At 47.1% G+C, this 26,648-nt stretch overlaps 10 protein-coding genes across 12 annotated transcripts; 5 read left to right on the top strand and 5 right to left on the bottom strand.

The window, feature by feature from the left end:
* Positions 1-384: 384 nt before the first annotated feature.
* Positions 385-816, bottom strand: LOC6739406 (protein transport protein Sec61 gamma-1 subunit). Its single transcript, XM_002076272.4, has one exon. It carries the CDS (start codon positions 694-696, stop codon positions 490-492), a length of 207 nt encoding a protein of 68 aa, XP_002076308.1. The 5' UTR covers positions 697-816; the 3' UTR covers positions 385-489.
* Positions 817-1,256: 440 nt separating this feature from the next.
* On the top strand, positions 1,257-3,125 carry LOC6739404 (WASH complex subunit 1). The gene has a single exon (XM_002076273.2). The coding sequence runs from the start codon at positions 1,425-1,427 to the stop codon at positions 2,922-2,924; it is 1,500 nt and encodes a 499-aa protein (XP_002076309.2). The 5' UTR covers positions 1,257-1,424; the 3' UTR covers positions 2,925-3,125.
* Positions 3,126-3,528: 403 nt separating this feature from the next.
* On the top strand, positions 3,529-3,954 carry LOC27206326 (protein LTO1 homolog). The gene has a single exon (XM_044922654.1). It carries the CDS (start codon positions 3,529-3,531, stop codon positions 3,952-3,954), a length of 426 nt encoding a protein of 141 aa, XP_044778589.1.
* A 1-nt stretch (position 3,955) lies between these two features.
* LOC6739409 (methyltransferase-like protein 25) lies at positions 3,956-11,378 on the top strand. Its single transcript, XM_002076278.4, has 3 exons — positions 3,956-4,333; positions 4,395-4,586; positions 5,140-11,378. Exons 1-3 carry the CDS (start codon positions 3,956-3,958, stop codon positions 6,052-6,054), a joined length of 1,485 nt encoding a protein of 494 aa, XP_002076314.1. The 3' UTR covers positions 6,055-11,378.
* LOC6739403 (small nuclear ribonucleoprotein F) lies at positions 4,598-5,057 on the bottom strand. The gene has a single exon (XM_002076279.4). The coding sequence runs from the start codon at positions 4,935-4,937 to the stop codon at positions 4,671-4,673; it is 267 nt and encodes an 88-aa protein (XP_002076315.1). The 5' UTR covers positions 4,938-5,057; the 3' UTR covers positions 4,598-4,670.
* Positions 11,223-13,939, top strand: LOC27206327 (cytochrome P450 6g1). 2 transcript variants are annotated; one of them, XM_016172214.3, is made up of 4 exons: positions 11,223-11,389; positions 11,924-12,421; positions 12,487-13,287; positions 13,348-13,939. In XM_016172214.3, the coding sequence occupies exons 2-4, from the start codon at positions 11,957-11,959 to the stop codon at positions 13,654-13,656; spliced, it is 1,575 nt and encodes a 524-aa protein (XP_016027104.1). In that variant the 5' UTR covers positions 11,223-11,389; positions 11,924-11,956; the 3' UTR covers positions 13,657-13,939. The 2 variants fall into 2 exon arrangements, with proteins under 2 accessions (XP_016027104.1, XP_016027103.1); XM_016172213.3 differs by lacking the exon at positions 11,223-11,389 and having other exon boundaries at positions 11,911-12,421.
* On the bottom strand, positions 13,844-16,188 carry LOC6739414 (probable cytochrome P450 6g2). The gene is made up of 2 exons (XM_002076282.3): positions 14,602-16,188; positions 13,844-14,541 (listed from the first exon to the last, which is right to left on the bottom strand). Exons 1-2 carry the CDS (start codon positions 15,871-15,873, stop codon positions 14,254-14,256), a joined length of 1,560 nt encoding a protein of 519 aa, XP_002076318.2. The 5' UTR covers positions 15,874-16,188; the 3' UTR covers positions 13,844-14,253.
* On the top strand, positions 14,034-17,946 carry LOC6739413 (probable cytochrome P450 6t3). Its single transcript, XM_016172215.3, has 3 exons — positions 14,034-14,248; positions 16,188-17,416; positions 17,477-17,946. The coding sequence occupies exons 2-3, from the start codon at positions 16,193-16,195 to the stop codon at positions 17,756-17,758; spliced, it is 1,506 nt and encodes a 501-aa protein (XP_016027105.1). The 5' UTR covers positions 14,034-14,248; positions 16,188-16,192; the 3' UTR covers positions 17,759-17,946.
* On the bottom strand, positions 17,942-24,404 carry LOC6734099 (proteasome-associated protein ECM29 homolog). The gene is made up of 9 exons (XM_039292278.2): positions 24,282-24,404; positions 24,029-24,159; positions 23,045-23,925; positions 22,504-22,989; positions 21,975-22,441; positions 21,559-21,921; positions 20,860-21,495; positions 19,564-20,795; positions 17,942-19,510 (listed from the first exon to the last, which is right to left on the bottom strand). The coding sequence occupies exons 1-9, from the start codon at positions 24,307-24,309 to the stop codon at positions 18,071-18,073; spliced, it is 5,664 nt and encodes a 1,887-aa protein (XP_039148212.1). The 5' UTR covers positions 24,310-24,404; the 3' UTR covers positions 17,942-18,070.
* Positions 24,405-24,872: 468 nt separating this feature from the next.
* On the bottom strand, positions 24,873-26,401 carry LOC6739417 (40S ribosomal protein S11). Of its 2 annotated transcripts, none has more exons than XM_016172128.3 (4): positions 26,249-26,401; positions 25,594-25,719; positions 25,312-25,517; positions 24,873-25,072 (listed from the first exon to the last, which is right to left on the bottom strand). In XM_016172128.3, the coding sequence occupies exons 1-4, from the start codon at positions 26,258-26,260 to the stop codon at positions 24,949-24,951; spliced, it is 468 nt and encodes a 155-aa protein (XP_016027109.1). In that variant the 5' UTR covers positions 26,261-26,401; the 3' UTR covers positions 24,873-24,948. The 2 variants fall into 2 exon arrangements, with proteins under 2 accessions (XP_016027109.1, XP_016027110.1); XM_016172129.2 differs by lacking the exon at positions 25,594-25,719 and adding an exon at positions 25,902-26,024 and having other exon boundaries at positions 26,249-26,279.
* Between the last annotated feature and the right edge of the window lie 247 nt (positions 26,402-26,648).

A 26,648-nucleotide genomic window follows, 5' to 3' on the forward strand; every position in this document is an offset into this window, starting at 1 on the left:
GGTTAAAGAACGATTTTTATAACAGAATTTAAGTCTTCCTCTTTCGAGTGCTCCAAAAATTATAAATCAATATTAGGCACACCCAAAAACGTGCCATTGTAAAATGTAGAACTTCATGTTAAATCATCTCTATGTTAAAATAATGAAATGAAAGCATTGTCAACTGGAACAACGATTCAAAATACAACTTGACCTAAATGAATAAAATAGTACAATATATTAAATTTTGTTGCTGAATGCTAAGCTAAAATTTTGTTGAATTTTGGCTTACTTGCCTTCGGAAAGATATTTACAACCCTCTGAGCACAATAAAAAACCCCCCAAGCACCCAACTTATAACCAGACTTTCTTATCTCAAACCCAAGCTAAAGATTTTACATTGAATTGTGTATGTATAATCGAAGAAGGGGCTTTTATTTCGCTAAAGATGCGCGTGGAATCGTGAACTACATGTAATCTCTTTCCGGTCCGGGGGCCACCTGCCGATCTCTAGGATCCCACGATGATGTTGTTGATGGGAATGTGAATCAGCTTGACGAAGAAGCCGATGAAGCCCATGATGGCGAAGCCCACGGCGGTGGCGATGGCGATTTTCTGGAACTCCTTGCGGTCGGGTTTCGTGCAACGCTTCACTAGGCGGATGGAGTCCTTGGCGAAGGCGCGTCCGGGTTCGGCGAATTTAACAACCTTGTCCATTTTGGATTTGCGAGTATTTAACCAAGAATTATCAGTAAACTGAATTGATATTTATTTTGCTGCCGTGTCGCTTCTTGCAGTGTTACCAAGTTGCTCAGCTGAAAACATACTAAAAATTAACGCCTTTCCTTTAGTTGTTTCTAAATTCTTTTTATTTGCAAAAAATTTAAGTGTATTTGAATTTTTTCATTAATTTAGAGTTTTAATTTAAATTGAACCCATTCAATTATTACTTTGAAGCAAATCATTTTATGAACTGTTTTTAACATTTGATTTGGGCACACTACCCAGAAAAATTACCGTCGATGGTGGGATTGTGGATTTTTGAACATGGAGACCTTTTTTATTTATTTATTTTTGGCCTAATTAAGTAATAACCCTGAAAAAAATATACAAAGACTTAAAAAATTGGCCTAACAGTGGGAGGAGTTTGAAAAGTATTTGAAAAAGCCGCCGTCTCTAGTAGAAGTAAGTAAAATAAGAAGTCTAAAAGTAAACGTATCCTTTGGGTTGTTTCAAAATTGTTTTTAATTGTTAAAAATATAAATGAATCTACATTTGTAATTCATTATTATTTTAATTTTAAAAGAAATCCATTCAATTATTACTTTGAACCAAATCATTTTAGAAATAATTCATAAGATTATGTATAGCTTTTAGCGTTGGTCACACTACTAAGAACAGCAGTAAAATTGCAAATAAATATGTAATTATTTGGCGATAGAAAAATGGAGGAGTCACCTTACCTGCACAGCCCCTACCAGGTGGCCATTATAGCCACCGACCTGCACCACGAGGATACCATAATCCAAGCAGCCCAGTCCCTGGACTGTCTACACAAAACCATAAACTCGATTTTCGAGCGAATCGATGCCCGCTTGGCGAGAAATGGTTCAAAGGTTGAGGACATAAACAATCGTGTGAAGCGCGCCCAGGCGAAAATCGATGCGCTCGTTGGCTCCAAGCGGGCCATCCAAATTTTTGCACCCGCCCGCTTTCCGGCCAGCGACGTCCTGGCACCGCTACCAGCCACCTTTCCACAGGTGGCAGCCAATCCCCTGATGGAGCAGCCGGTGGAGCAGAAGCCGCAAGGGTCGTACAGCAGCCACAGTCCCGCGGAGCACAAACCGGATGATGCAGACATCTTTTTCCATGTACGTGGCGATCGGGAGCAGGAATCGCCACTGGTCGCCGAACGGAAGATAACCAATCGGACCGCTGGCCTGGGCAGCCTGCCTGCGGGTGGAGTGCGCTCCGTACCTTCGCTCATGCGATTCAACACCAATGAGTTCGCCTACGGCGAGGATCTGAATGCCTGGAAGCGATCCCTACCGCCGCAAAGTGCTAGACGCGTTGCCAGTCAGTCCACCCAACTCACGGTCGATAAGCAGCTGGCTCCGGCACCTCATTCGCTGGCCCACGGCACCACCAAACTGGCCACTCCAGCTGGGGACCTGCGCTATAATCCTGCTGCCTTGGCTGCACCCGCCATTGATGTTCCACTGGACCTGCCCGACCTACCGGGCATAGCGAATGATCTGCAGTATGAGCCAGTGGAGGAGCAAACACCAATAGCGCCTTCCCAGCAGTTCGGTGATTTACCCGAGCTTCCGGATTTGGGGCTCGAGGAGCAGGTTATAACAGTGCAAGCCATCGCGGCACAGACGCACATTCCGGGACCGTTGCGTAGGAAGAGTGTTGGACAATGTCCATCGCCAGTTACGGCGGCACCACCGCCTCCTCCGCCACCACCGCCGCCTCCACCTCCTCCGCCAGCGCAGACGAACGCAATTCCATCACCGCCACCCTTTCCCACCAAAGGAGCTGTGAAACCGCTCTCCCCGTCGTTAGCAACACCTCTTAATATGCCGCAGCCGCCTCCAGCTACTGAAGATCCGCGATCTGAGCTTATGGCCGCAATAAGGAACGCCGGTGGAGTGCATGGCGGTCGTCTGCGGTCGCCTGCGGCTGCTCCGCTCGACGTGGTGGACAACAGTCGCTCCAAGGCGGGAGGCGCTGCCACGGGGGATCTGATGGCGGACCTGCACAACAAGCTAATGCTGCGACGCAAGGGAATTTCTGGGAGCCAGAATCCCGCGGAGGCCACTGCTGGCAATCCCCTGATGCAGCAGCTCTCCCGCGTCATTCCGCCGCCGGTACAGCCCCGCAAGGGATCTCAGTCCAGCGGCGAAGAACACTCCGAGGACGACGAGGATGGGTGGAACTAGTGAATGCGGGCGCCATCAGTATCCTCATCGATTATTTAGCTTTAGCACCGGTTTATGTGCCTTGCCCGTAGCTTAAAGCATACAAATCTCTAGAACGAATTTCAAATTCTGTGCCCAAGCGAGCATGTCAAATTAGGTCAAATTCAACCAGTTAAATAAAACTACACAATAGCAGAAATGTGTGCAATTTCTTATTGAAAACATTGGCTAACTTTTATTGATAAAATTACTCGACAATTAAACATTTTGGGATGCCAAATAAAACAAAACAATTCTTTATACTGACTAAAATGCACTCGATATTAAATACTTAAAAAAATAATTATAATAAAACACTAAATTCTAGTTTAAGATAAAAGTTGTTTTCCTATTTGAAATAAACGAATTCCCCTGTTAAATTCTTAACAGTGCTGTTGTATTGCTCTCTGCCAGTGCTGTAAAATGCCGCAGTGGAATCACATTTCGGGTAAAAACAAGTTGAAATATCCACCGAATTTAAATATTAAAGCTGCCAAATATCTGGAGCTACAATTGGGGATAAGGACAAGGACTACTTGTACGCTGGACGAGAGCTTTTACAAGCAATCCGGTGAAACCACATATAATGACAAGTCCGTCGCGGGATATAAACGATCTTTTTGACGATATTGTCCTGACCGAGGAGAAGGAGGCACGTTTGGGCTACGAGGAGGGACTGAAGGACGGCCAGGAGCAGGGCAACGAAGAGGGCTACAAATTGGGCTACGCCCAGGGCGTATCCCTAGGCGAGGAGCTCGGCAAGATTCTGGGCCAGGTGGTGGCCCAGCAGCAGCTGAAACACACGGACAAGGTGCGTCGAAGCTTGGAACAGTTGCGTTCGCTCATCGAGGAGTTTCCCCGCACCAACGATCCGCAGGCGGACATAGTGGGTGCTGTGCAGGACATTCGCTCCTCCCACCGTCGTCTTCGCGCCCAGCTGGGATCCAAGAAAACACCTGGTGCAGCACCTGCAGAGCCCAATTCTGTCGAGCACAAGGACTACAGCTTTTAGCATGTCCAAGGTGGGAGTTGTGCAGTTACAGAGGCGTCTGGATGGCTTACTGGCCTTCCTTAATCCGCACTGGGATTTTGTCAATTGCCACATGGTAAACTACTTGACGGACCACCACTGGGAGGGCTTTCTATCCGAAACGCTGAAAAGTGAGATCGCCGGAAAGGAAGATGTCGCTCTGGCCATAGAAGACCTATTTTGGAAAACTGATGAATCAGTAAGGTTTCCGGCATGGCGCGAATTCCTCAGCAAAAGCAAACAAGAACGCCTGGCTCTTCATCCGGAACTGCTGACTAGCGTGGAGGAACTTATCGAGGGTCAGGAAAACTCCACGCAGCTAAGCATTCGGGAGTTTATGAGCGCCAAAAAGTGCCATGAGGTAGGCCGACCAAACATTTAAATGATAGTATATTAGGAATTGATTTAATCTCTCCGATCAGGTGGAACTAGCAGCCGCTCTCGTGGACCAGCTTGTCAAGAACTCTGGTCAAGAATGCTTCATTGTAGACGCGGGCGATGGCAAAGGGTATCTATCCTCGCGCTTGGCGCTCCAGTATGGTCACCGCGTGCTCGGCATCGACGCGAACGCGGCAAACACCGAGAACGCATTGAATAGGAATCGCAAACTGCAGGTAGGCCGGGCTTACAAAATAAAGTTAGCTTTATTTGATTACGTTTGTAGACTTAGAAGTAAGGTGTGTAGGTGAATCCATTGGCTAGTCGCGCATCTCGCCCTCCTCGTCGTCGTCCTCCATGCCCTTGATATACAGCACGTTGTTGCAGCGGATGAGCACCTCGCCAAGATTACCAGTCACGGAGCCCTCGATCACTTCCTCCGTGTTCGCCAGCTGCATGTTCATGTAGCCGTCGACGGAGACCAGGAAGCCCTTGTACTCCTGGCCCCACTTCAGCTTCACCAGCACCGGTTTTCCCGTCAGGCCGTTCAGGAAGGGCTTGGGGTTGATGGGCATACCAGCCGACATTCTGTTTATTTGTTTTTTTTTGTGTTTTTTGGAAAAAGTTACAACAAGCGTGCTGAAAATCGCCGGCTTCTCGCGTTTTTTTGTGTAGTGTGACCGCAGCTGCGCTGTGAAAACATGCCAGAGCAAGAAGAAGAATGGCATAGCACAACAGTATTGGAAAACCATTTAAAAGCGCCAAATTTAAAATTCCATTTAATTTCAGCGCGCTTGGAATGGACTCACGGAACGAGCGGAGCTGCAAGTCCAGGGAATCACGCCCAAGAGACGTGGTAAAAAGTCGCCAGCCAGAGAGAGTACCAAGACTGCGCCCGCCTTGGAAAACTACAAGACAACGGCTAAGTTTATAACCACCGAACTTAACTTTGGCGCCCTGCTAGCGGGGCATTTCACTCAGCTTGGACCGGAAGACAGTCCAAACATTTGCCTTACTGGATTGCATACCTGTGGCAACCTGGCCGCCACCTGTCTTCAGGTTTTCCACGCCCAATCGGACTGCCACTTGCTTTGTAATGTTGGCTGCTGCTATCATTTGCTGCGGGAGCGCTACTCGCAGCAGGAGTTTTTTGGCAATAAGGCCCTGATGGAGCTGCAAACAGACTATGGATTCCCATTGAGTCAGTACCTGCGGGAGCGACAAGTGCGCATGGGTCGCAATGCCCGGATGCTGGCGGCCCAGTCAATTGAACGCACCGTGGACGCCAAGGAGCTGCCAAATGTAACGCTCTACTACCGCGCTCTCTTGGAGATCCTAGTTCACCGCCATGCGCCACAGCTGAAGAACGAACTCCAGGTGGGCAAGGTACGGAAATTCGAGAGTTTCGAGGAGTACATTCAAAAGTGTGCCACCAAATTGGATGCTCCTTGGTTGACAGCTGTCAAGAAAGAAGAACTTCAATCCCTGCTCCAGGAATATGCTCTGGATAAACACTTTTTGGATCTGTTCTATCTACTGCGCATGTCCTTTGCTCCGGTGCTGGAGAGTCTTATTCTCCTGGATCGCCTGCTCTACCTCAAGGAACTTGGCTATGAACGCAGCTATCTGATAGATTTATTTGATCCCGTCATTTCGCCCAGGCATTTTGCAATTGTTTCTATAAAGCCGCAAACACAACAATAATGGCATTTACAAATGCATCAAAAGTTTGACGGAAAAGCCGGTTGTGTTTAATTATTTTTAGATTATTAGCATGCAATACTTTTCATATCGTAAACGTATTGCGTTAACGCTTTTAAAAATCTAACTAGACCATAGCACACAAAAGGTAAATAAGATTGTTGAAACTAAGAATTTTTTTTTTTTTTTTTTTTTTTTTTTAATTTTTATTATTTATTGAATCTTCCCTTTGTGTTAAGAGACTAACAATAAGTGTTCAAATCTTAATCTAACTTAATTAACTTTCACTTAGTGATAGTTTTTTTTTTTCATTAATGCCCTAATAAGTTTATTGCTGGGCTGGGAGGTCGTTGCGGTGCAGCCGGCTTTGACTGCATACTCGGATTAGTTTTCTTGCGAGGGGATTTGTATGGGTGGTCAGCTTTTCGTTATACTTCGTTTTTTTCTCAGCTATTACTTCGATTACTAATTTGATTTTTAGGTCTCTGTGTATGTTTTCGTTTCGAAGGTACCACGGCGCTCCAGTGATAATTCTCAGAATTCTTGACTGTGCTCGCTGAATAATGTCTATGTTACTTCTGGATGCGTTGCCCCACAGCTCGGAGCCATAAGTCCAGATAGGTTTTAAGACGGAGTTGTATAGAAGAGCTTTGAACTCCAGACTAAGTGGAGAGCGAGCATTTATGAGCCAGTGGAGGTTCCTTGCTTTAAGTTTAAGATGTTTCGATTTGGCTTCTATATGTTTGCGCCAAGTGAGCCGCCTGTCCAGATGAACTCCCAGATATGTTACCTCGTCGGCTTGTGGAATGCATATGTTATTCAAGACCAGTGGTGGGCATGTTTGTTTGTTTAAGGTAAAGGTAACCTGCTTGCATTTTTGAACATTTATTGAAATTCTCCAGTCGGCAAGCCATCGTTCTACAGATGTTAAGTGTCGGGATAGGAGTGCCGTGGCTTTTATTGGGCATTTCGAGCGACTGAGTATCGCGGTATCATCGGCGAACGTGGAGGTTATTAGATTGTAGTCTATGGGGAAATCCGCCGTATACAGGGTGTATAAGATTGGACCCAGTACACTGCCTTGCGGCACTCCAGCTTCGATTGCGCAATCGCGTGAAGTGCTTGTATCGCATCTTATTGCAAACACTCTGTTATATAGGTATGACTTCAGTAGCTTATGTGTGTTTTGGGGCAACAGCTTGATTATTTTAAACAAAAGTCCATCGAGCCACACTCTGTCAAATGCCTGCGCGACGTCTAGAAAAATGGCTGTGCAGTATTCTCGATGTTCAAAAGCAGTACGAATTTCTGACGTGATTCGGTTGACCTGTTCGATGGTTCCATGTTTTTCTCTAAAGCCAAATTGATGTGTTGGAAGTGTGTTGTTTATTCTAAGATGAGGGCTAATCCGAAGGAGTAGCATTTTTTCAAACAGCTTTGAAAGACATGTTAGTAAGCTTATCGGTCTATATGATGATGGCTGCGTTTTATCTTTTCCTGGCTTTGGAATCATTACTATGGTCGACTTTTTCCATTTTTGAGGGAAGTATCCAAGCTTGGCGATTGCGTTGAACAACAGGCAGATGTGAAGAATAGCACACTTTGGGAGTTCAATGAGCATTCTTGGAGTTATTAGGTCGTAGCCAGGCGATTTTCTTGGGTTCAGTTGCTCTTTGATAACCTTTGCTAGTTCACATGGTCGGAATTCAAAGGGTTCTTGAGGATCTAGATTGGCTGCTATTAAAGGAGGGAGAATAAATGTGTTGGTAGAGGGATTTGGTCGGAATACATTTTGTAAATGGTCAGCGAAAGCACTGGCTCTTTCTTCATCACTTCGAAACCAGGTGCCAGAGGGACTTCGGAGTGGCATAATTGGCGCTATTGGAGTCTTTAGGTTTCTGTGAGCTCTCCAAAGAGGGTACTTAGTGCTGGTGGGAGAGAGTTGCTCGATATATGAACGTTGGCTGTTTTTTTCCTCTTGTTTGAGAGCATTGGTAAGCCTGCGTGTGGCTATCTTAAGCATGTGCTTAGTAATTGGTGATCTATTAGACTGCCAATCCCTTCGTAGGCGTCGTTTATCTAATACCAGCCGCTCGATTTCGCGATTAGTTTTGATGTAGTTTGGTTTTGCATACGTCACTGGCGGGGTTGAAGCCTTTGCAGCCGAAACTAAAATGTTTTCAAGAGTTTCCGTTGACTTGTCTATATCCTCCTTTGTAGATAATGCCGTCGTTAGTTCTATGTGTGAACAGACATACTTTTGATACCTTGGCCAGTTTGTTCTAAAATTTGTGAGTCTATACGGTGGGTCGACGATGTGGGGGCGAGTTAGCATATTTAGAAAAACGGGTGAGTGATCTGATGATAAATCTGCTAGTGCTTCGGCGGTGACCATGTTGCGGGGGACATGTTTAGTAATTGCAAAATCGATCAGGTCTGGGATTTTTCTTGGGTCTGCTGGCCAGTATGTAGGCTTACCCGGGGATACATAGTCTAGCTTGTTTTCTGGCTTCGTAAGCGCATTGTACAATTGCTTACCCTTTGGCGACACAAGTCGAGATCCCCAATGGGTGTGCTTGGCGTTATAGTCACCCGCTGCGATGAACCTGTCACCTAGTGTGTTAAAGAATTCCATGAATTGATCCTCAGAGATTGGAAAGCGCGGTGGGCAGTAGACTGCGGCTAGAGTCGTTGAACCATTGTTGAGTTGTAAGGCTATGGACGTAGATTGTAAGTAGTTTTTGTCAAAATTGTTTAAGTGGTGGTGTTTTATGCGATTTCTGATGAGTATTCCAGTGCCTCCATGAGCTTTACCATCTGGATGATTTGTACCATAGAACAAGTATCCTGGTATATGAAAATTGTTTTTATTTGTGAGGTGCGTTTCTGATAGTAGCATTACGTCGATGTTTTTTTCGTAAATGAACTGTGTGAGCTCTTGTGTATGCCGTGAAACGCCATTTGCGTTCCACAGAGATATCCGTAGGGAAGCCATTATGGGGATTTTGAAGATACAAGAAGTTGAATCAGGATATTTTGGTTTTTCATGAGCTCTTGCAAAGTATTTTGCATGAACGTCATGAAGTCTTTCATGCTTTGCTGTAGGGATAGCATCATAGCTTCGATGCCACTTTGTTGTGTTTGTTGGATGTTTGTCGGTGTATGTTCGGAATGAGCAGTTCTTGTCGGTGGGGCGGGCACTTCTAGTCCGGATTTTAGGGCGCTAGCGAAAGAAATTGTTGGAGTAGTGCTTGGGACAGTTAGGGGTGGTTGAAAAATCGGTTGCGGAGAGTAGAAATTGACTTTGTTGTATGTATGTGCTGTGGCAATACGTTTGTTTAGGCGGCTCTTCAATTCTTTGTACACCACACAGCCTCTGTAGTTTGCAGTATGTTTTTCCCCGCAGTTACTGCATTTCTTCACAGACTTATCGTCCTTGTTTTTGGGGCAGTTTGCGGTAGTATGAGGTTCGCTACAGACAACACATACGGACTTAAGGGTGCAGTATGCCTTGGTGTGGCCGTATTCTTGGCAATTAGTACATTGAACTGGATTGATACGTTTGTGCGGCTCCTCCACGGTGATCCTCCGATGTAGCAAGTACTGTAAATTGTATATTGGGTGCACTTCGTTTTTCTTTAGTGCCTGGAGCTCTGGTTCGAGTTCTATTTTGAATAGTGGCTGCGGAACTTTGTCTTTGTTTAAAATATTAATAGCTGTCTTTGCAGAAAAGTTTTTGGCCTTCAGAGCCTCAATTATCTCAGCTGGTGTCACTGTTGCTTCAATGCCCTTAAGTACTACCTGTAGCCCTTTGCAACTTTTTAATTGGTATGTGTAGTAGTTTTTACCAGCATCATTTAGGTATTTAGTCACTATACGGTGGTCTGCTTCTGTTTGGATCTGTAGTTTTATTTCATGAATATTTCCTTTTTTAAGTGGGATAATGTGGAACTTGCTGTCACCAATCAAAGCAACGAGTTTATTTACAAGTGCATTTGTACTTTGTTCTCGTATGAAAATTGGTGGAGGCCTGGTCTTTTTTGGTTCCCCTACCGTTTTTTCGTTGGGTTGTTCGGTCGCAGAATCAGCCAAGATAGCATATCGGTTTGAATTATTTACTGCAGAGTTTTCATTGCCGTTGTTGGTTCGATTGATTTTGGGTTGATTACCTGCCTTATTGTTTTGAGGGCTGAGCTTTCTCTTGATTTGGATGTAGCGATCCATGCCAGTCTGCACAGTCGAAATCGACTTCTGCTTTTGTTTTGATTCTTCTTTACGTGCATTATTGTTGTTGCAAACGGTCAGTGCTGCTGAATTATTTACAGCTGGCACAGCGATAATTAGTTGGGCCGCTGACGAAGTTGATGTTGTGGCAGTTGCCAGTGAGGTCACTGCACTCGTTATTGCAGTGTTACAGTTACCCGGGACGGTCGTTTGGCGCTGCGAGAGGAGCGGGGTAGGAGAGGCGGTCTCTTCGCTCCACGACTTGTGAGCCGAAGCAGGCAGAGAGGGAGAGCAAGAACGCGGTCTGTCGTTCGCTGAGGGCAAAAGTTTCGAGTTAGTTGAAGGTGAGGGTGCTCGATCACCGATTTGCGGTGAGACGAAAGAAAAGTATGCATTGTTGCGTTGTAAAGAGAGCCGGCGCTCGTCTTGTTCACATTGTCGCTGAGAACGTATGTCGTTTTGATTCATTGTTCTAAGTCCACATATAACAATTACCAGAACAATATGGAATAATTATTTATTTTAGTAAATAATTACTATAGTCAATAATTGTTAGTTGTGCAAACTGCACTTTACACTTTGTGTTTAACTTTCACTATACTGTTGTAGTTTTTAGAACTTGCTATTCGTAGCTTGAAAGAAACACGTCGTTTCGATAAGTGACTCAAGTGGAAAAAAAAAGTGTCTACACTTGACACAGTGTTTGCACTTTGCGCTGATTTAATCTCTCGCCCGCCTTTGGCTGTGGACTTGAGAAACTAAGAATCATTATAATAAATGTAATCATGACTTGTAATTATTTTAGAATCCCTCTGGATTTGCTTTGGTTTGTTTGTCGTATTTTAAAGCTTTTTCCACCACACAGGTGAATTTATAAGTATGCACTTGAAATTGCTATCTCAGAACTTTTGAGACTTTCGAGTATAAAAACGCAAACAACATTTCAAATCGCCGCAAGTGCGGTGCGTAGAGCTTTAATTGTCGGTTGTGTACGCGGGAGCTCAGAATTATTATTATTATACTAAAAGTTTCCTTGAAATCGCTTGAAAAACTTGTTGCGAATTAGGCCAGTTGCAAATAAGTTGTGTGACTAAAAAACCTGTGTATTTTCAAAGTAAGTTATGAAATTCGGGTTACAAAATTGGATATTTTAAGTTGAAATAGTTAGATGTCCTTGAAAGAACCCCACTTCTTATAGAATTGAAGGGCGTTGTGAGAATTAAGATTACTTGGAATCCTATTACCAAAAGAAGTATAAATATATTTTGGATATTTGCTATATAGAAATTGTAGTCTCATGAATATTTAATGAAGTTTAAGACAAATTCCTTGCTAATTTTTAGGGCCATTTGCTGGCCGAAAAGGTATTCTACTTAGCTTTACAAGCAGCTTAGTTGGGTGCAGATATGATGGGAATTACTATAAGCGTATCATAAACCTTCCTTGTAATGTAATTCGCGTTGGAATGGAAAAGATAATGGCTGCTAAAAATAATTAAGGCGGCTGGTTTAATAGAATCTAGGTAAACATGGGTAGAAAAACACTCTAGATTACTTTGAAACCATCGACCATTTCAAATGCGATCGAGATAAGATAATGCTGATGAGGGCACTGGCACTTGATTAATAGTTCAAGCGATTTATTTCAGAGTGGCGATTCCCATTACATCGACATCGCCAAGATGGTGTTGACCGAGGTCCTATTCGTAGTGGTCGCCGCCCTGGTGGCGCTGTACACCTGGTTCCAGCGCAACCATAGCTATTGGCAGCGCAAGGGCATACCCTATATCCCGCCCACGCCGATCATTGGCAACACCAAGGTGGTCTTCAAGATGGAGAACTCCTTTGGCATGCACCTGTCGGAGATTTACAACGATCCGCGGCTGAAGGACGAGGCTGTGGTGGGCATCTACTCCATGAACAAGCCCGGCTTGGTTATACGCGACATAGAGCTGATCAAATCCATTCTGATCAAGGATTTCAATCGGTTCCACAACCGATACGCCCGCTGTGATCCCCATGGCGATCCCTTGGGCTATAATAACTTGTTCTTCGTCAGGGATACCCATTGGAAAGACATTCGCACCAAGCTCACTCCCGTTTTCACCAGCGGCAAGGTCAAGCAGATGTATACCCTGATGCAGGAGGTAAGGATGTGTGTTGGAACTTATTTATTCTTCTAGAGGATTAAACATACATATATGCTGTGCAGATTGGAAACGATCTGGAGCTGGCACTGCAGAGGCATGGCGAGAAGAACTCGGGGAATTTCATTACGGAGATTAAGGAGATCTGCGCCCAGTTCTCCACGGACAGCATAGCCACGATTGCATTTGGCATCCGTGCCAACAGCCTGCAGAATCCCAACGCGGAGTTTCGTAACTACGGACGCAAGCTGTTCACCTTCACCGTAGGCCGTGCCAAGGACTTCTTCGTGGCCTTCTTCCTACCCAAGCTGGTGTCGCTGATGCGCATCCAGTTCTTCACGCCGGACTTCTCCCACTTCATGCGCAGCACCATTGGCCACGTTATGGAGGAGCGAGAGCGATCGGGCCTGCTCCGCAATGATCTGATTGATGTCTTGGTGAGTCTGCGCAAAGAGGCGGCTGCCGAGCCTTCGAAGCCTCACTATGCCAAGAACCAGGACTTCCTGGTGGCCCAGGCAGGCGTGTTCTTTACGGCGGGATTCGAGACCTCCTCCTCGACCATGTCCTTTGCCCTGTACGAGCTGGCCAAGCATCCAGAGATGCAGCAACGCCTGCGCGAGGAGATCAACGAAGCTTTGGTGGAGGGCGGTGGGTCATTGAGCTACGAGAAGATCCAGTCCCTGGAGTATCTGGCCATGGTGGTGGACGAGGTGCTGCGCATGTATCCGGTGCTGCCGTTCCTGGACCGCGAGTACGAGAGTGTGCAGGGACAGCCGGACTTGAGTCTGAAGCCGTTCTACGACTATACTCTCGAGAACGGAACCCCTGTGTTCATACCCATCTATGCACTGCATCATGATCCAAAGGTATTCCATCCTATTGATAGGTTCATAAGACCCCCCCTCTGACTATCTGCTTATCCCTAGTACTGGACCAATCCCCGCCAGTTCGATCCGGAGCGCTTCTCACCCGCGAACCGCAAGAACATAGTGGCCATGGCATATCAACCCTTCGGATCTGGGCCACACAACTGCATTGGCAGCCGGATTGGCCTGCTCCAGAGCAAACTGGGCCTGGTCAGCCTGCTGAAGAATCACTCGGTGCGCAGCTGCGAGGCCACCATGAAGGACATGAAATTCGATCCCAAGGGTTTCGTGCTCCAGGCGGATGGTGGCATCCATTTGGAGGTAGTCAACGATCGCCTCTACGAGCAGAGTGCTCCATCGATCCAATGAATCTGAATCGCACGAACTGTGTGATCTGTAGTACACGTATGGATACATACACATATATGGAATAAGTGATTAGTTGGATGGGGCAATCGCCTTCTGACAGCTGGCATTCGCCTGAGTTATGATGCACATTATACAATAATCCGTGTGTCAGAAGCGGCGCCTAGTCTACTAAATAAAAACAAAATCATTATCTAATTACATTTAATCTGCGTGCTGAGCAGCTAGCTACTCAATTGCGCCACCAATAAATAAATGCAATAAATGCAATCTTCACGATTATAAATCCAGTGCAAAGGCATCTCCAAAATGTAACAATAAACCAATAGCTGCCATCTGGGGAATGAGTAGAGTCTATACAGATGAGTTTGGATCTAAAGATGTATTATATATGTATGTATAGATGGTAATGCATATTCGCCGGCGATGGAACACGCAATTTGCCAATCAAATTGCCTTTAAGATGCGACACCAGCTCAATTTTAAACCCCCAAACACGCGACTCCGGTGCTTAGTTTCCATTCAGTTGTTGTTGGCTCCATAGGCTCCTCACCCAGGAAAGAAGTATCCAGATTATCCCATATCCCATATCCAGGTGAGTTAGATGCCCAAAGGATCGCGAACCAGTCTAAGGTGAATGCCGCCCTTGGCTTGGGTAATGATGGCCTTGGGCTCCAGCTGCAAGCGGTGGGGTGTGCGCTCCGAGGCGGTTATCATGTGGTTGCGCAGCAGGTAAACCAGACCCACCTTCGCCTGGAGATAACCAAAACGTTCGCCGATGCAGCCATGCGGACCCAGGCCGAAGGGCATGTAGGTGTAGGGCGTGTGGAGCTTGCGATTCTCGGGGGAGAATCTTTCAGGCACGAATTTTCGCGGTTGAGGAAAGTACTGGAAAATTGGAAATCTCTAGATATTGTATCCAAAAGAAGGAGTATCCTCTCAACCCACCTGGGGATCCATGTGCAGGGCATAGCAGGGTATGTAAACGGGCATGCCCTTGGGCACCACGAACTTGTTGTGGAACGGCGCCAGCGAGTAATCCTTCCCAGAAGTGCACTCGCGATCCAAAAACGGCAGTGGCGGATACATGCGCAGCACCTCCAGCAGAATCAATTGCATGAACTCCAGTGACTCGATCATCTTTAGCGTCACCTGACCCCCACTTTCGACCAGTGCGTCTTTGATCTCCTCGCGCAGGCGCTGCTGTACGTCCGCATCCTTGGCCAACTCGTACATCGCGAATGCCATGGTCGAGGAGGAGGACTCAAAGCCGGCAGTGAAGAAGAGTACAGCCTGGGCAACCAGGATGTCGCCCTCGAACACAAATTGATCCTTGATCCCCGATTCCTTCGCCATCTGCGTGCTCCTACGGAACTCAATGAGAATGTCGATGAGATCGTTGCGTTTCTGTCCGGACTTCTCTCGCTCCGACATCACATAGTTGATGGTCTTGCGCAGGAAAAGAGTGGCCTCCGCCGGCACCACCTTGAACCTAAGTAACGGAACCAGGTGGGGCAGGAAAAACACCAGAGTGATCTCCGCCGCACGCCGCAGGTTAAACTCGAACACAGATCGTCCATGGCGGCGGAACTCGCACTTCGGATCCGTGAAACTGTTCGCACTCACTCCGTACGCCACTGTGGCTATCACATCCGTGGTGTAGAGAGCACACAGCTCCTTGGCCTCCAAGTCGAAGCAGCGCATCCGCTCGTTGTGCAGCGGCTGCTGGCGGAGATGGGCATCCAAGCTGGCGCCCACCTCCTCGATCAGGGGAAACATCTGCTTCAGTCGATTGCCGGTGAAGAAGGGCGATAGCTTCAAACGCACCTCCTTCCAGGCGGGATTCTTCAGGAAGAATATGTTCTGGGATCCCAAAGGATCGCTCTTAGGGTCGGAGTTTGAGTACCGGTTGGAGAATCCAGCGAAGTCCTTGACCAGGATATTTCTCACCATTTCGGGGTCTCTCAAAAGCAGCGCCGGCTTGTGGAACACATGGATGCCCACGAAGGGTTCTTTTTCCGCATCGGGATGATTATACAATTGGCATATAAATTCCGCGGGACTCATCCGCATGTTGAGCAGTCCCATCAGGTTGCCCACTATCCATTTGGGCCTGATTTCACGTACTCCCATTCGCCGCCAATAGGAGTAATGCTGCTGCAGCGCCAGAAAGGCAATCCCTATTAGGGATCCCACGAGGATCAACAGTACCAGTTCCATGCTAACGCCACCAAACGAAGTGTCCAACTGGCTCAAAAATTGCCAGCACCACTGGGTTAAAGCTTTGGGTAAGCGGAAACTCTAGTATGAGATCATCAAGATGATCCTGAGTGCGGTGAATGAATCTATTTGTGAATGGAAGTGCTCGTCGAGATGCTAAGTGGGTCAGGTTCAAATCATGCATATGGAAATGCGTTTTTTGGCGGTCGCGAACAAGGTCTCCTCATTCAAAAGTACGACTTTATGGATTTTAGCTATCTTCACCAGCATTATATATATTTTATAGTAATACTATTCCAACTTATATCTTATAGACACCATGCTGCTCATCTGGCTGCTGTTGCTCACCATTGTGACACTTAATTTTTGGTTGAGACACAAGTACGACTACTTCAGGAGTCGTGGCATTCCGCACCTGCCACCCTCCTCCTGGTCACCAATGGGCAATCTGGGACAACTTCTATTCCTGCGCATTTCTTTTGGCGATCTCTTTCGGCAGCTCTACGCCGATCCACGAAATGGTCAGGCGAAGATCGTTGGCTTCTTCATATTCCAAACGCCGGCGCTTATGGTTCGGGATCCGGAGCTAATCCGCCAGGTGTTGATTAAGAATTTCAACAACTTTCTCAACCGATTCGAATCGGCGGACGCCGGAGATCCCATGGGTGCACTGACGCTACCGCTGGCTAAGTACCATCACTGGAAGGAGAGTCGGCAGTGCATGTCCCAGCTCTTCACCAGCGGCCGTATGCGGGATGTCATGTACCGCCAAATGTTGGATGTGGCCATCGACCTGGAGCAGTACCTGAACAGGAAGCTGGGGGATCGGCTGGAGCGCGTTCTGCCACTGGGTAGAATGTGCCAGTTGTACACCACCGACGTGACGGGGAATCTCTTCTACAGCCTGAATGTCGGCGGATTGCGTCGTGGGCGATCCGAGTTGCTAACGAAAACCAAGGAACTATTTAACACCAATCCTCGCAAGGTTCTGGACTTCATGAGTGTATTCTTTCTGCCCAAGTGGACGGGTCTGCTGAAGCCCAAAGTTTTTACCGAAGACTATGCGCGCTATATGCGGCACTTGGTAGAGGATCATCACGAGCCCACCAAAGGAGATCTCATCAATCAATTGCAGCACTTTCAGTTGAGCCGCTCATCCAACCACTATTCCCAGCATCCGGACTTTGTAGCCTCGCAGGCGGGCATTATACTGCTGGCCGGATTTGAAACATCCTCAGCCCTGATGGGATTCACTCTCTATGAGCTGGCCAAGGCGCCGGATATTCAAGAACGACTGAGGAGGGAGCTACGAGAAGCCTTCAACTCCACTGCTACGCTAAGCTATGACACCCTGATGACTCTGCCCTATCTCAAAATGGTGTGTTTGGAGGCACTGCGTCTCTATCCGGCTGCTGCTTTCGTCAACAGAGAGTGCACCAGTTCAGCATCCGCGGGATTCTCTCTGCAGCCACATGTGGATTTCGTAATTCCACCAGGGATGCCAGCATACATCTCAATACTCGGCCTCCATCGCGATGAAAGGGTAGGATTAAAACCAAATGTGATCATAATCCTAACTTACTTATGACAATCCAAATTCCAGTTTTGGCCGGAGCCCTGCCTCTTTGATCCCGAGAGATTCGCTCCGGAGCGGTCCAGGCACATTCACCCGATGACCTACATACCCTTTGGAGCTGGTCCACATGGCTGCATTGGTAATCGCCTGGGCGTCCTCCAACTGAAACTGGGCATAGCGCACATTTTAAAACAATATTGGGTTGAGACTTGCGAGCGAACAGTGTCGGAGATTCGCTTCAATCCAAAGTCCTTCATGTTGGAGTCTCAGGATGAGATATACCTAAGATTCTGCAGGAATAGTTTGTAGAGTTATAGGCATCCTAAAACAATCGGCTGTGATATGTAATCACCTTTGTTCCTATAATCTAAAGAGAACCCTAATGTTCCGAAAACTTTGAACTTAAAACGAAACTGAAAGTATTTATGATAGTATATTTAAGGGTTTCCTTACACTCCTGGATCAATGAATCACAATAGAAAATTATCTTCATTCAAGTTGCTTAATGAGTTTTGCCAAAGTTAGATGTTTTATTTCAACGCTTACCCCCTTTTTTAAAATCTACCCAAGGCAGGTTTTTTGGCCACGCACACATCCTTGAAATCCTTATTTTAATATGACTTAATTCTGTGCATTCAACTTGCTTAGCTTCTCTTCGATGTCCTTGATGCGACACCGGATTTCCGGCGCCGAATCGCGCTGGAACTTTTCCAAATTCGATTCAAAGCTCTGCTTGATCAACCTCAGTGGCTGCTGGTTCCCGTTTCCACTCAGCCGCTTGATCAGCATAAGAACGATGTTGAGCGCCTCCTTTTTCAAACCGGAATGTGGAACTCCAGCGGCAAGAGCAACTGCAGCCAAAACATCTGTGCAAATCTTTTCGACAATGGCCTCTCGGGTTTTTGGCGCCAGATCCTCTGTCTTGATCTTCTTCTCCTGGTTTATCTGCGGCAGATCGGGCAATTGAGCAGACTCATCGAAGACATGGAGCCGTTCGATATACTTGGTGAGTGCTGCCAGCAGACTGACCTGCACTGGGCGAGTGCTCTCCGCCAGAATGCTCGTACAGTTTTCGGCAAAGAAGAGTTGGTAGCGGTGCTGCGTCTCGATGGAGTGACGCGGCCATGATTTGCCCAGTGTCTCCCACACAACCTCCTTTAGTCGATTGAGTGTTTGAGCCCGCTTGTTGCGCTCGTCGGCAGACAGTTCCTGACTGGTGCTGGGCTCGTCCTCGTCGTCGGACTCCTTGCGCAGCTCCTTCTTTTCCAGCAGGTTCCAGCTCATGTTGTACACTTCTTCAAAGCGATCCGCCTCCAGTTGATCGAGAATTTCGCCGAGAGAAGCCAGGGCCATGGTGCGATAAACGGGTTCCCTCTTTCTTGCTTCCCTCATGGCGGCGTCGATGATGCTGGAACAGATTTGATGGTTCCGATCCAATCCTTTGGTGAGTCTGGCCAAAGCTTGTAACAGCCGCTCTTTGCCCTCAAAAGTGCGTCCTTGCAGACCGCTTAGGAGCAGTTTGATCAGCCTCAGTCGGTCGGGCTCATCCAAGGAGCTACTTAGGCGAGTGGCTATCGTTTGGATCGCATTCGCTGCCTGCGCTTTACGCGACCAGCTGGCATCGGTGAGAGATGACTCCAGTTTGGGTATAATCACATTTAGATTGAGACGGATGCCCGCGTCACCTGGGCTAACGTCGTTCCACAGATCCTTCCACAGCTCGACATTAGATTTCGTCTCTTCATTGGGCTCTTCATGCATGGCAAAGAAGATCAGCGGCAACATACTGTCCATGTAGTCCTTGAGTAGTTCATGGTGACGCTTGTTAATGGACTGAATGGTAAGTGCAATGGAGCGATTTCCTGGCTGCTCGGCATACAACTCTTCCAGCTTAGTGAATAGACTTTTGATCGACTGCTCTTTCGCCAAGCCCAACAGGTGGCCAATGGCACTAGCGTTGTACTTGCGCACAGTGGCGTTGCGATCCTTGATGCCCACAAAGCAGGCACGAATGTATTTTCCCACCAAAGGTGTCATCTCCTTGCCTAAGCGAATGCTAATCTGTAATAATATAATGCTGTAAACGATTTAAATCTACTATTATGCATACCTACCAGACAAACAAAATGCGCACAGCCAATCTTGGTTCCGAGGTTGACACTACCCTTCATGAGCTCCAGCACTTCGGGCGTCATCTTCTCCAAAACGTTATAGTCTATATAACGCACACACTTCCCAATGGTTTCCATGGTATGAAGCGACTTGGCAGCCTCCGCTCGTAGCGTATCCACCGCCTCCTGGGCCTCATTGTCCGCACCCAAGCGAGTGGATACGTAGGAGAGCTTAGTGTTCTCCAACTCGCCAGTGGCTCGTAACAGGCAGGGTATCAGGGTGGCGAGATGCGGGGCAATGAGCGCTCCCGAGGAATCAATCATGTCGGAGATGGTCTTGATGCTAACTCTACGTATCTCGGGCACCTTGTGACCCACTCCGGTTTCTAGCAAAAATGGCAATGTCGATGATGCTACGGCTGTCCCGGATTTGCCATGATCCGACGACGATGCGATGACACACAGCTTGCCGAGGAATGAGGCAGTTCCGTTTGCAGCGACCCGTGTGCCCTCATGAATGTCATCCATCACACGAAACAGTTGGAACCATAGCTCTTTCAGCTCCGGCTCAGGAACCTCATCCACTTCCATACTGTTAGCGGGGAGAGCACGACGAACCTGCTCCTCCGAGCGTAGCTTAAGACCGTTGGGACGCTTCAGGAGATCCCTTACTGCCAGGCAGCAGGCGATTCGCACTCGCCACTCCTTGCAAGTGAGATTGTCCAGCAGCTCACGCAATATTTCCCAGTAGTAACGCTCGGTCACTTCCTTTGAGTCAGTCACAATTGTATCCCAGATGGAGATCATCGAGTTCTGAATTTTGGGTGTGGGATCGTACTTGTACCGATAGAGGCGCGGAATGATCTTGCCCAGATATGGCTGCATCTTCTGCCTGGACTCGGCAGAGAGGGTTTTCAATCCAAAAGCAGCACCCAGTTTGCTGGTCCATGTGGCATTATGATTGGCCAGCTGCATGAACTGATAGATCATGTCCGGCTGATTGAGATCGGACGCCAGGGAGCACAGCTCCTTGTAGGTAGTGATGTTGCCTCCCGTTGGAGTTTTACCCAGCATTCCTTCTGCAAAGAGTTCAGTGTCTGGGGATACTTGATTGACCTTTCGTTTTCCTCCAATCAGTTGATCCAACAGCGAGTTTGCCAAATCACTTTGGCTTCCAGAATCCGATAGCGAGTAGACCAGTCCCAGGCCCCGGGAAGCCACGTCCTGAACAAACTCTGATAAAGGAACATATAAAGTTTATAAACTTTGCACAAAATATTGAAGTGGTTAATAACCTACCGCTATCATCTGAAAGAAGTTCGGTGAAAGCGAACTGCAACAGTTCTTTTTTGGCCAATACAGCTGGACGTTGGCTGCAGTGCTTCACCACAGCTAGAAGCCACACGGATATGGCCTGACGGGAATGCGGATTGGGATCGGTGACCAGACGTATTAGCGAGTTCAGGAAATGATCAAAGTCGCCATCGTTGCAGTGCTTATTAACAAACTTCTCATCGGGTGGCCCCTTGTTCACATCATAGCCACAAAGTGTGTTTACGATCGCTTCCGAAATGGCTATGTTTAGAGCAGCATCCTTATTAATCTTGGTCAGGGCAAGAAACTTCTCCAAGTTGCGCTTGGTGAAGTGTTCGCCGTCGCCAATGGCCAGATATCCGAGACATCTGGCTGAGTCCTCACGAATCTTCTGACGCGCTGAGGAGCTTCGCAGTAATTGAAAGACGACGCCAAAGATAACAAGCTTTGTCGAGGAATCTATGCTCGTATACTCGGTCATTTCCTCGTCGTCGTCTCCATCGTTGGATGGAACCTGGATCTCCACGGGGACGTTTGGTATTTCCACAGCCTTGCCGATCATGGAGATGCATTTCACTGCTGCCGACACCAGCAACCATTGGGATTCACAGAGGGATTTTGCTGGATAAAAACGAAGATAGATGCATTTTTGGATATTCCTTAAATGTCGTGGCGATAACTTACAGATTATTTTTACCGCATTAACAAACTGCGGCCAGGCAGCAAAGTCCTTGGTCTTATTCTCTTGCTTAAGCATAGCAATTTTGCGATTGAAGGTGTGACCCACCACAAGAAGCCAGCCATGCTTGTGCTCCAATGTTTTTTGTGTTAGGCTATTCAGGCATTCACCCACTTCTTCATCGAATTTTTCATCGGAGAGACCAAAAGCCCAGAGAATACCATAGACTTGAGCCACATTGATACGCATAGTCTCGGATACATCCTTCAAAGTGTTGCCCAGTGGTTCCAGCAGATGCAGCTGCTTAGCAGCAAAGAGTTCCGGAGCGGCATTCAACAGATCATACAGGCAAATGAGATTGGATTCGCCTAGGAATTAAAAATAGTTATAATGTTATATTTCAATCCCTTTGCTAACTTACTTCTCTTGGCCTCCACGCTTCGCTGCACAAACTGCATATATTTATGGAGTGCATTATCCTCCGTATCATCGTAATGCAAGGTTATGTACTTGCGCAGCTCATGGGTGTACTTTTCGTCACCGGGAGCAGCAACTACTCCAGCCGAGTACCACAGGCACAGACGCAGATAATCTAGAATCTCCTCGTAGACCTCCAGGCTGTAGGGCAGCTTAGTACGGCCAACTACCACGCAGGCAGTGTTCTTTTTTAGGCGTTTGTCGGCCATCTCATGGACGTGCGACATCATCACCTCGAAGCTGGGTAGCAGAACTCTACGCTGCTCCAGGGACAGGTGGTTGAAGTCACTGATAGATTCGCTGCTTATGCGGTTCTTAGCCTGATCGATGGAAGAGAGCATGCTGTAATTTACGTGATCCTTCTTCGAGGTGCCGTACAAGTAAGTGGTCACATTCTCGCGTAGGGAGTTTCTGATAAATGCAAGTCATAAATTATTACAGAAACTAGCTCCATAAAACTATAACAAACATACCGCTCCCCTGCGATGAGTAGCAAAAGGTATCTGGCTGGTGCATAGTACTCCGGATAGCAGCTGGTGAGGAAAACACTGGTCACATTCTGCACGATCTGCACCTTGGACTCCGCATTGTCCAGCAGCATGGCCAATAGCAGGTGCTGTTGGCCATCCAGTTTCACGCTTGAGGAATCGACATGCTCATCCACCTCCATTGCATCGCTCTTTTCCTTGGTCTTCCAAGCGAATGCGGGAGCCATCGAAACCAATGCTTCCCTTATGGATGAATGCAATTCTGGTGCACAGCTGGCCAGGTTGTTGAAGTACCCAAGGACTAGTTTCAGATCCTGGCTTACGTCTTGCGGAAAACTGCGAGCGTGTTGCGCCAAAGCGGAATATGCTGCATTTTGCACATCATTCGGTTCGTTGGAGTCGCGTCCAATGATTTTGGTGATGCCGGTAAGTATTACCTTGGAAACCTTCGAGACCAGTTCGCGGGGACCCCTAGGTCAACAAAAACGTATTTAATCATATGGGTTGGAAATTATGGTAAACTTACTCTCTGAGGACCAGTTCCATAAACTGAAGCGCCAGGACCTTGCACTTCTGGTTGGTGTTTGTGCCGAAGAAGCCATCAAAGGTCACTTGCAGGCCCTTGGTGACGTTAATGCTTTTGCCACGGCACTTGATGAGGTACTGCAGCAATTTTTGGCGCACTCGGGCGCAGCAGGGACGTGTCTGGCGGTCAGTTAACTTGCTTTGGTTGCCAGCGAACAGAGTGTACAACGGGGCAGTCACCGCTGGGTTGCTGAAATCCAGCATTGTACAGAGCTTGCTCAGCTCTGTGATTGCTGGAGTGGCTACGCTGAAACGTGTGTCCGCGGAAGCCACCACCAGTGGCACGAAGATCTGCAAATCACTAAAGACACTGGCGCACAGGAAACGAACTATTCCCTTCTTGACCTTTTCCAGCTCCTCGGCCCGCCAATTGTAGGCGATGACGCGCGTAAAACTGTACGGGCTCAGACCCGGAGGCACATCCTGTTCCTGAGTGATGCCATAGGGCAGAAGGAGCACATCCTGGAGCAGTGCCAGAAAGTTTGCACAGATGGCTGGCTTGTCCTGCAGATCAAGTAGCTTTGAGCGCTGCTCCGGGTCGTCGGGAATCTTTATGTCCGACAGTATGGGCAGCAGCAGGGCGAACAGCTTGTCCTGGTAGCTCTCCAGCTTGTCCTCGCAGCCCACCACTTTGCTGGCCAGCGCAGTCTGTTGTTCCACCGCCAGGCGCGGAAAGCCCATAGTAATGAATATGATGGCGAAGTTCTTGAGGAAGGTGCTGCTATCCTGGGCGGCATACTGATCCAGCAGTGCCTCCACGGGTATTTGCACATGTCCGCGCGACGAGAGCCGCCTTTTGATATGGGTGAGCACTTCTACGACCTAAACAAAATTTGCATTAGTCAACCAGCCAATTTTGCATTGTCACGATGCGAGAAGGGTGTAGGAAACCACCCAGCCTATCATTGTTTGGCCATCCACTTGCCTTCGTGCGCACCGCATTGTGTGGCGAGTTCATTTTGAGGATCACCGGGGTCAGGAACTTGCCCACAGCGGCTTCCAGCTTTTCATCCGAGTCCGCATTACCCAGACGCAACAGGACGCGCTCCAGAAGCTCTGAAATCGAAGGAATAGGGTGGGTTTTTTTGGGACAGCTTTGGTGTATTGTCTAGCCCATCTCTTCAATTCGCTGATGAAGCTTAAAGGTTGATGCACACAATACTAATTTAAATTTTTACCAATTTCTGCATTCGGTCCAGTTTCCATTTTTCTGCTTTATTTTTGTTTCCCTGTTTCAGTGTTACCAGCTTTTGTGTTGAAAATTTCGCAGATGCTAATTTTTAGCCACTTTCGAAAGCTTTGCAACACTCAAACTTTTCGAAAGGAAACCGCCGCCAAATTCGAAAGTTTAACTAAAGCGAAAATCTTTGCCATTTAAATCATTCAATAAAAACATAATTTGTAATCAATCAACTTTTATTTAAGAAAATCATATTAATAATGTATAAATTCTATGCAATTCGTGTCCATGTTCTTGCGGTCGTCTTTAGTTCTGTAAAAAATAAGAAATCATATCATTAGTATGGAATATTTAGATTCATTTCAAGAGGCTTTTTCTTTGATAAATATCAGTATTCTCATTTTTAATGAGAAGAGTCAAGGTTTTTCAGCAATTTGTTTTATGAAGACCGTCATGATTTTATCATCAGAATGCCAGTTAATAGCTGCTTTACAAAATAATATCTTTTACGCACCTTTTAATGGAATAGCTGGCTGCACGACTGCTGAAATGCTGTGGAAACTGAGATAAGACTGGAGAAAACCCATGGTTAAAGTTACTTTTTTTGTTTTATTCAAAAAGAATAATTGCTACAAATATTATCGCCCGAATGGTAGTTGTCCGCTCTAGTACTTCTTGAAGCTCTTCTTGGCTCCCTGACCCTTGCTGACTTTCAGGACGTTGAAGCGCACAGTCTTGGACAGAGGACGGCACTCACCAATGGTGACAATATCGCCATGCTCAACATCTCTGCAATAAAGGAAATAGCTCGGATTAGAAGGAGATCCTACAGTGTTAGTAGAAAGCTAGCACAAGGCTTAGTTTCAGTATTTTTACATTTAGTAAAAAGAGTCAAGTTCTTTCAGCAATTTGTTTTATGAAGACCGTCATGATTTTATCATCAGAGTATGAGCTATTAGGTCTCGTTTTTACACCTTCCATGTCATGGAGATGGAAAAACGGCTTCAAGCTGAGCTTTATATGTTTACCTGAAAACAGGGGAGCAGTGGACGCTCATGTTGCGGTGACGCTTCTCGAAACGGCTGTATTTGCGCACAAAGTGCAGGTAGTCGCGCCGAATGACAATGGTGCGCTGCATCTTGGCCTTGCGGACCACGCCGGTCAGAATGCGACCACGGATCCTCACATCACCGGTCCAGGGGCACTTCTTGTCGATGTAGGTACCATCGATGGCCTATAGCAGGGGGAGTATACGAATGTTGTTAGTGAAGGAATTCTACGCATTTCAAGGGCTATCTCCTGGGCATCACCTCACGGGGGGTCTTGAAACCGAGTCCCACATCGCGGGAGCGACGCAGCAGCTTCTTCTTGGTGATGCCGGGCTTGACCTTGCGGTTTAGGTTGACACCGAATTGTTTTTGGAAGGCGCGCTCGTTCTGGTTAGTTGGTCGTTCGGTCGGGATCGTGTTTGGGGTTCAAGTGGGCGGTGGTGGTGGTGTCGGATCAACAGGCGGGCGACAGGCACGGGCGGGAACATTCGGCGTGCGTGGGAAGGCGTGAAATGGAAACAAACGAAGGGGGCGCAACATTAGTCGTGGTTTGTTCGGCTTCCTCTTACCTCCGCCGGAGCGCGGAAGCCCAGGCCAATTTGGCGATAGAAACGTGGCTTTTTCTTCAAGTTGGGACTTTTGCGACGCACTACGACCACCGCGTGTTGCTTGCGGAACGAGCGTTCGGTTTGCTGCAATATACATCATTTCGTGTTCACTATTGGCGACACCATGCGCTAAAGTGGGGTTAGGGCGAGGCTGGTCCAGGTTGCGCCTCCCAGGGCGTTTGCCCGCTGCTCCATAGGTTCATCCATTCACTGGTCACTTACACTTTAGAGGGCATCTTGTTGCGGGCTCGTATGAGCCGTTTAGCCCGCGTATTTCATTTATTTAGCACACTCTCGTGGAATCTTACCTGATCAGCCATGTTGATGAAAAAGGAAAGAACGATTCAGAGTGACCGTTTGCTGAATGGCGCCGCAAGTGGGACCGTCGCAGAGCAGTGCCGAAATACCAAACAGATGGAGGCGGTAACTCAGGCTCTGTTAAGTTCAATGTTAAGCATTTTAGCACAGTGGCTTATATTAGTAAATATTTCTAAATAAACAGTGGCTTGTAGTCTAAAGTTTTTAAAACTATTACTTAATAATTTATATACTACTATGTGAATTTATTGCACTGTATATATTGTAGTATATTGTATTATTTTGATTTGAATAATATTTAGCTTCTGCTGTTAAGCTAACATTTATTTTAACATTAACAGATAGTTTAACACTTGCATTTATCCAGCCCTGTTTTGCAGTACACACTCA

The sequence above is a fragment of the Drosophila simulans genome, chromosome 2R, assembly GCF_016746395.2.
Source record: "Drosophila simulans strain w501 chromosome 2R, Prin_Dsim_3.1, whole genome shotgun sequence".
Classification (NCBI taxonomy): Eukaryota; Metazoa; Arthropoda; class Insecta; order Diptera; family Drosophilidae; genus Drosophila; species Drosophila simulans.

What these genes read in the sequence shown, in the direction of transcription:
- LOC6739403 (XM_002076279.4), bottom strand. Translation starts at nt 4,937, where the DNA reads ATGTCGGCTGGTATGCCCATCAACCCCAAGCCCTTCCTGAACGGCCTG.
- LOC6739404 (XM_002076273.2), top strand. Translation starts at nt 1,425, where the DNA reads ATGGAGGAGTCACCTTACCTGCACAGCCCCTACCAGGTGGCCATTATA.
- LOC6739406 (XM_002076272.4), bottom strand. Translation starts at nt 696, where the DNA reads ATGGACAAGGTTGTTAAATTCGCCGAACCCGGACGCGCCTTCGCCAAG.
- LOC6739417 (XM_016172128.3), bottom strand. An exon ending in GTTTCAAGACCCCCCGTGAG is followed by an intron (nt 25,518 to 25,593) that starts GTGATGCCCAGG and finishes CCCCTGCTATAG; the next exon opens with GCCATCGATGGTACCTACAT. An exon ending in CACTGCTCCCCTGTTTTCAG is followed by an intron (nt 25,073 to 25,311) that starts GTAAACATATAA and finishes CCTTTATTGCAG; the next exon opens with AGATGTTGAGCATGGCGATA.
- LOC6739413 (XM_016172215.3), top strand. Translation starts at nt 16,193, where the DNA reads ATGCTGCTCATCTGGCTGCTGTTGCTCACCATTGTGACACTTAATTTT. An exon ending in GCCTCCATCGCGATGAAAGG is followed by an intron (nt 17,417 to 17,476) that starts GTAGGATTAAAA and finishes TCCAAATTCCAG; the next exon opens with TTTTGGCCGGAGCCCTGCCT.
- LOC6734099 (XM_039292278.2), bottom strand. Translation starts at nt 24,309, where the DNA reads ATGGAAACTGGACCGAATGCAGAAATTG. An exon ending in AAGCGTGGAGGCCAAGAGAA is followed by an intron (nt 21,922 to 21,974) that starts GTAAGTTAGCAA and finishes TTTAATTCCTAG; the next exon opens with GCGAATCCAATCTCATTTGC. An exon ending in ACTTCTTTCAGATGATAGCG is followed by an intron (nt 20,796 to 20,859) that starts GTAGGTTATTAA and finishes TTCCTTTATCAG; the next exon opens with AGTTTGTTCAGGACGTGGCT.
- LOC6739409 (XM_002076278.4), top strand. Translation starts at nt 3,956, where the DNA reads ATGTCCAAGGTGGGAGTTGTGCAGTTACAGAGGCGTCTGGATGGCTTA. An exon ending in GCGCCAAAAAGTGCCATGAG is followed by an intron (nt 4,334 to 4,394) that starts GTAGGCCGACCA and finishes CTCTCCGATCAG; the next exon opens with GTGGAACTAGCAGCCGCTCT. An exon ending in ATAGGAATCGCAAACTGCAG is followed by an intron (nt 4,587 to 5,139) that starts GTAGGCCGGGCT and finishes ATTTAATTTCAG; the next exon opens with CGCGCTTGGAATGGACTCAC.
- LOC27206327 (XM_016172214.3), top strand. Translation starts at nt 11,957, where the DNA reads ATGGTGTTGACCGAGGTCCTATTCGTAGTGGTCGCCGCCCTGGTGGCG. An exon ending in TGTATACCCTGATGCAGGAG is followed by an intron (nt 12,422 to 12,486) that starts GTAAGGATGTGT and finishes TATGCTGTGCAG; the next exon opens with ATTGGAAACGATCTGGAGCT. An exon ending in CACTGCATCATGATCCAAAG is followed by an intron (nt 13,288 to 13,347) that starts GTATTCCATCCT and finishes GCTTATCCCTAG; the next exon opens with TACTGGACCAATCCCCGCCA.
- LOC27206326 (XM_044922654.1), top strand. Translation starts at nt 3,529, where the DNA reads ATGACAAGTCCGTCGCGGGATATAAACGATCTTTTTGACGATATTGTC.
- LOC6739414 (XM_002076282.3), bottom strand. Translation starts at nt 15,873, where the DNA reads ATGGAACTGGTACTGTTGATCCTCGTGGGATCCCTAATAGGGATTGCC. An exon ending in CCCTGCACATGGATCCCCAG is followed by an intron (nt 14,542 to 14,601) that starts GTGGGTTGAGAG and finishes CCAATTTTCCAG; the next exon opens with TACTTTCCTCAACCGCGAAA.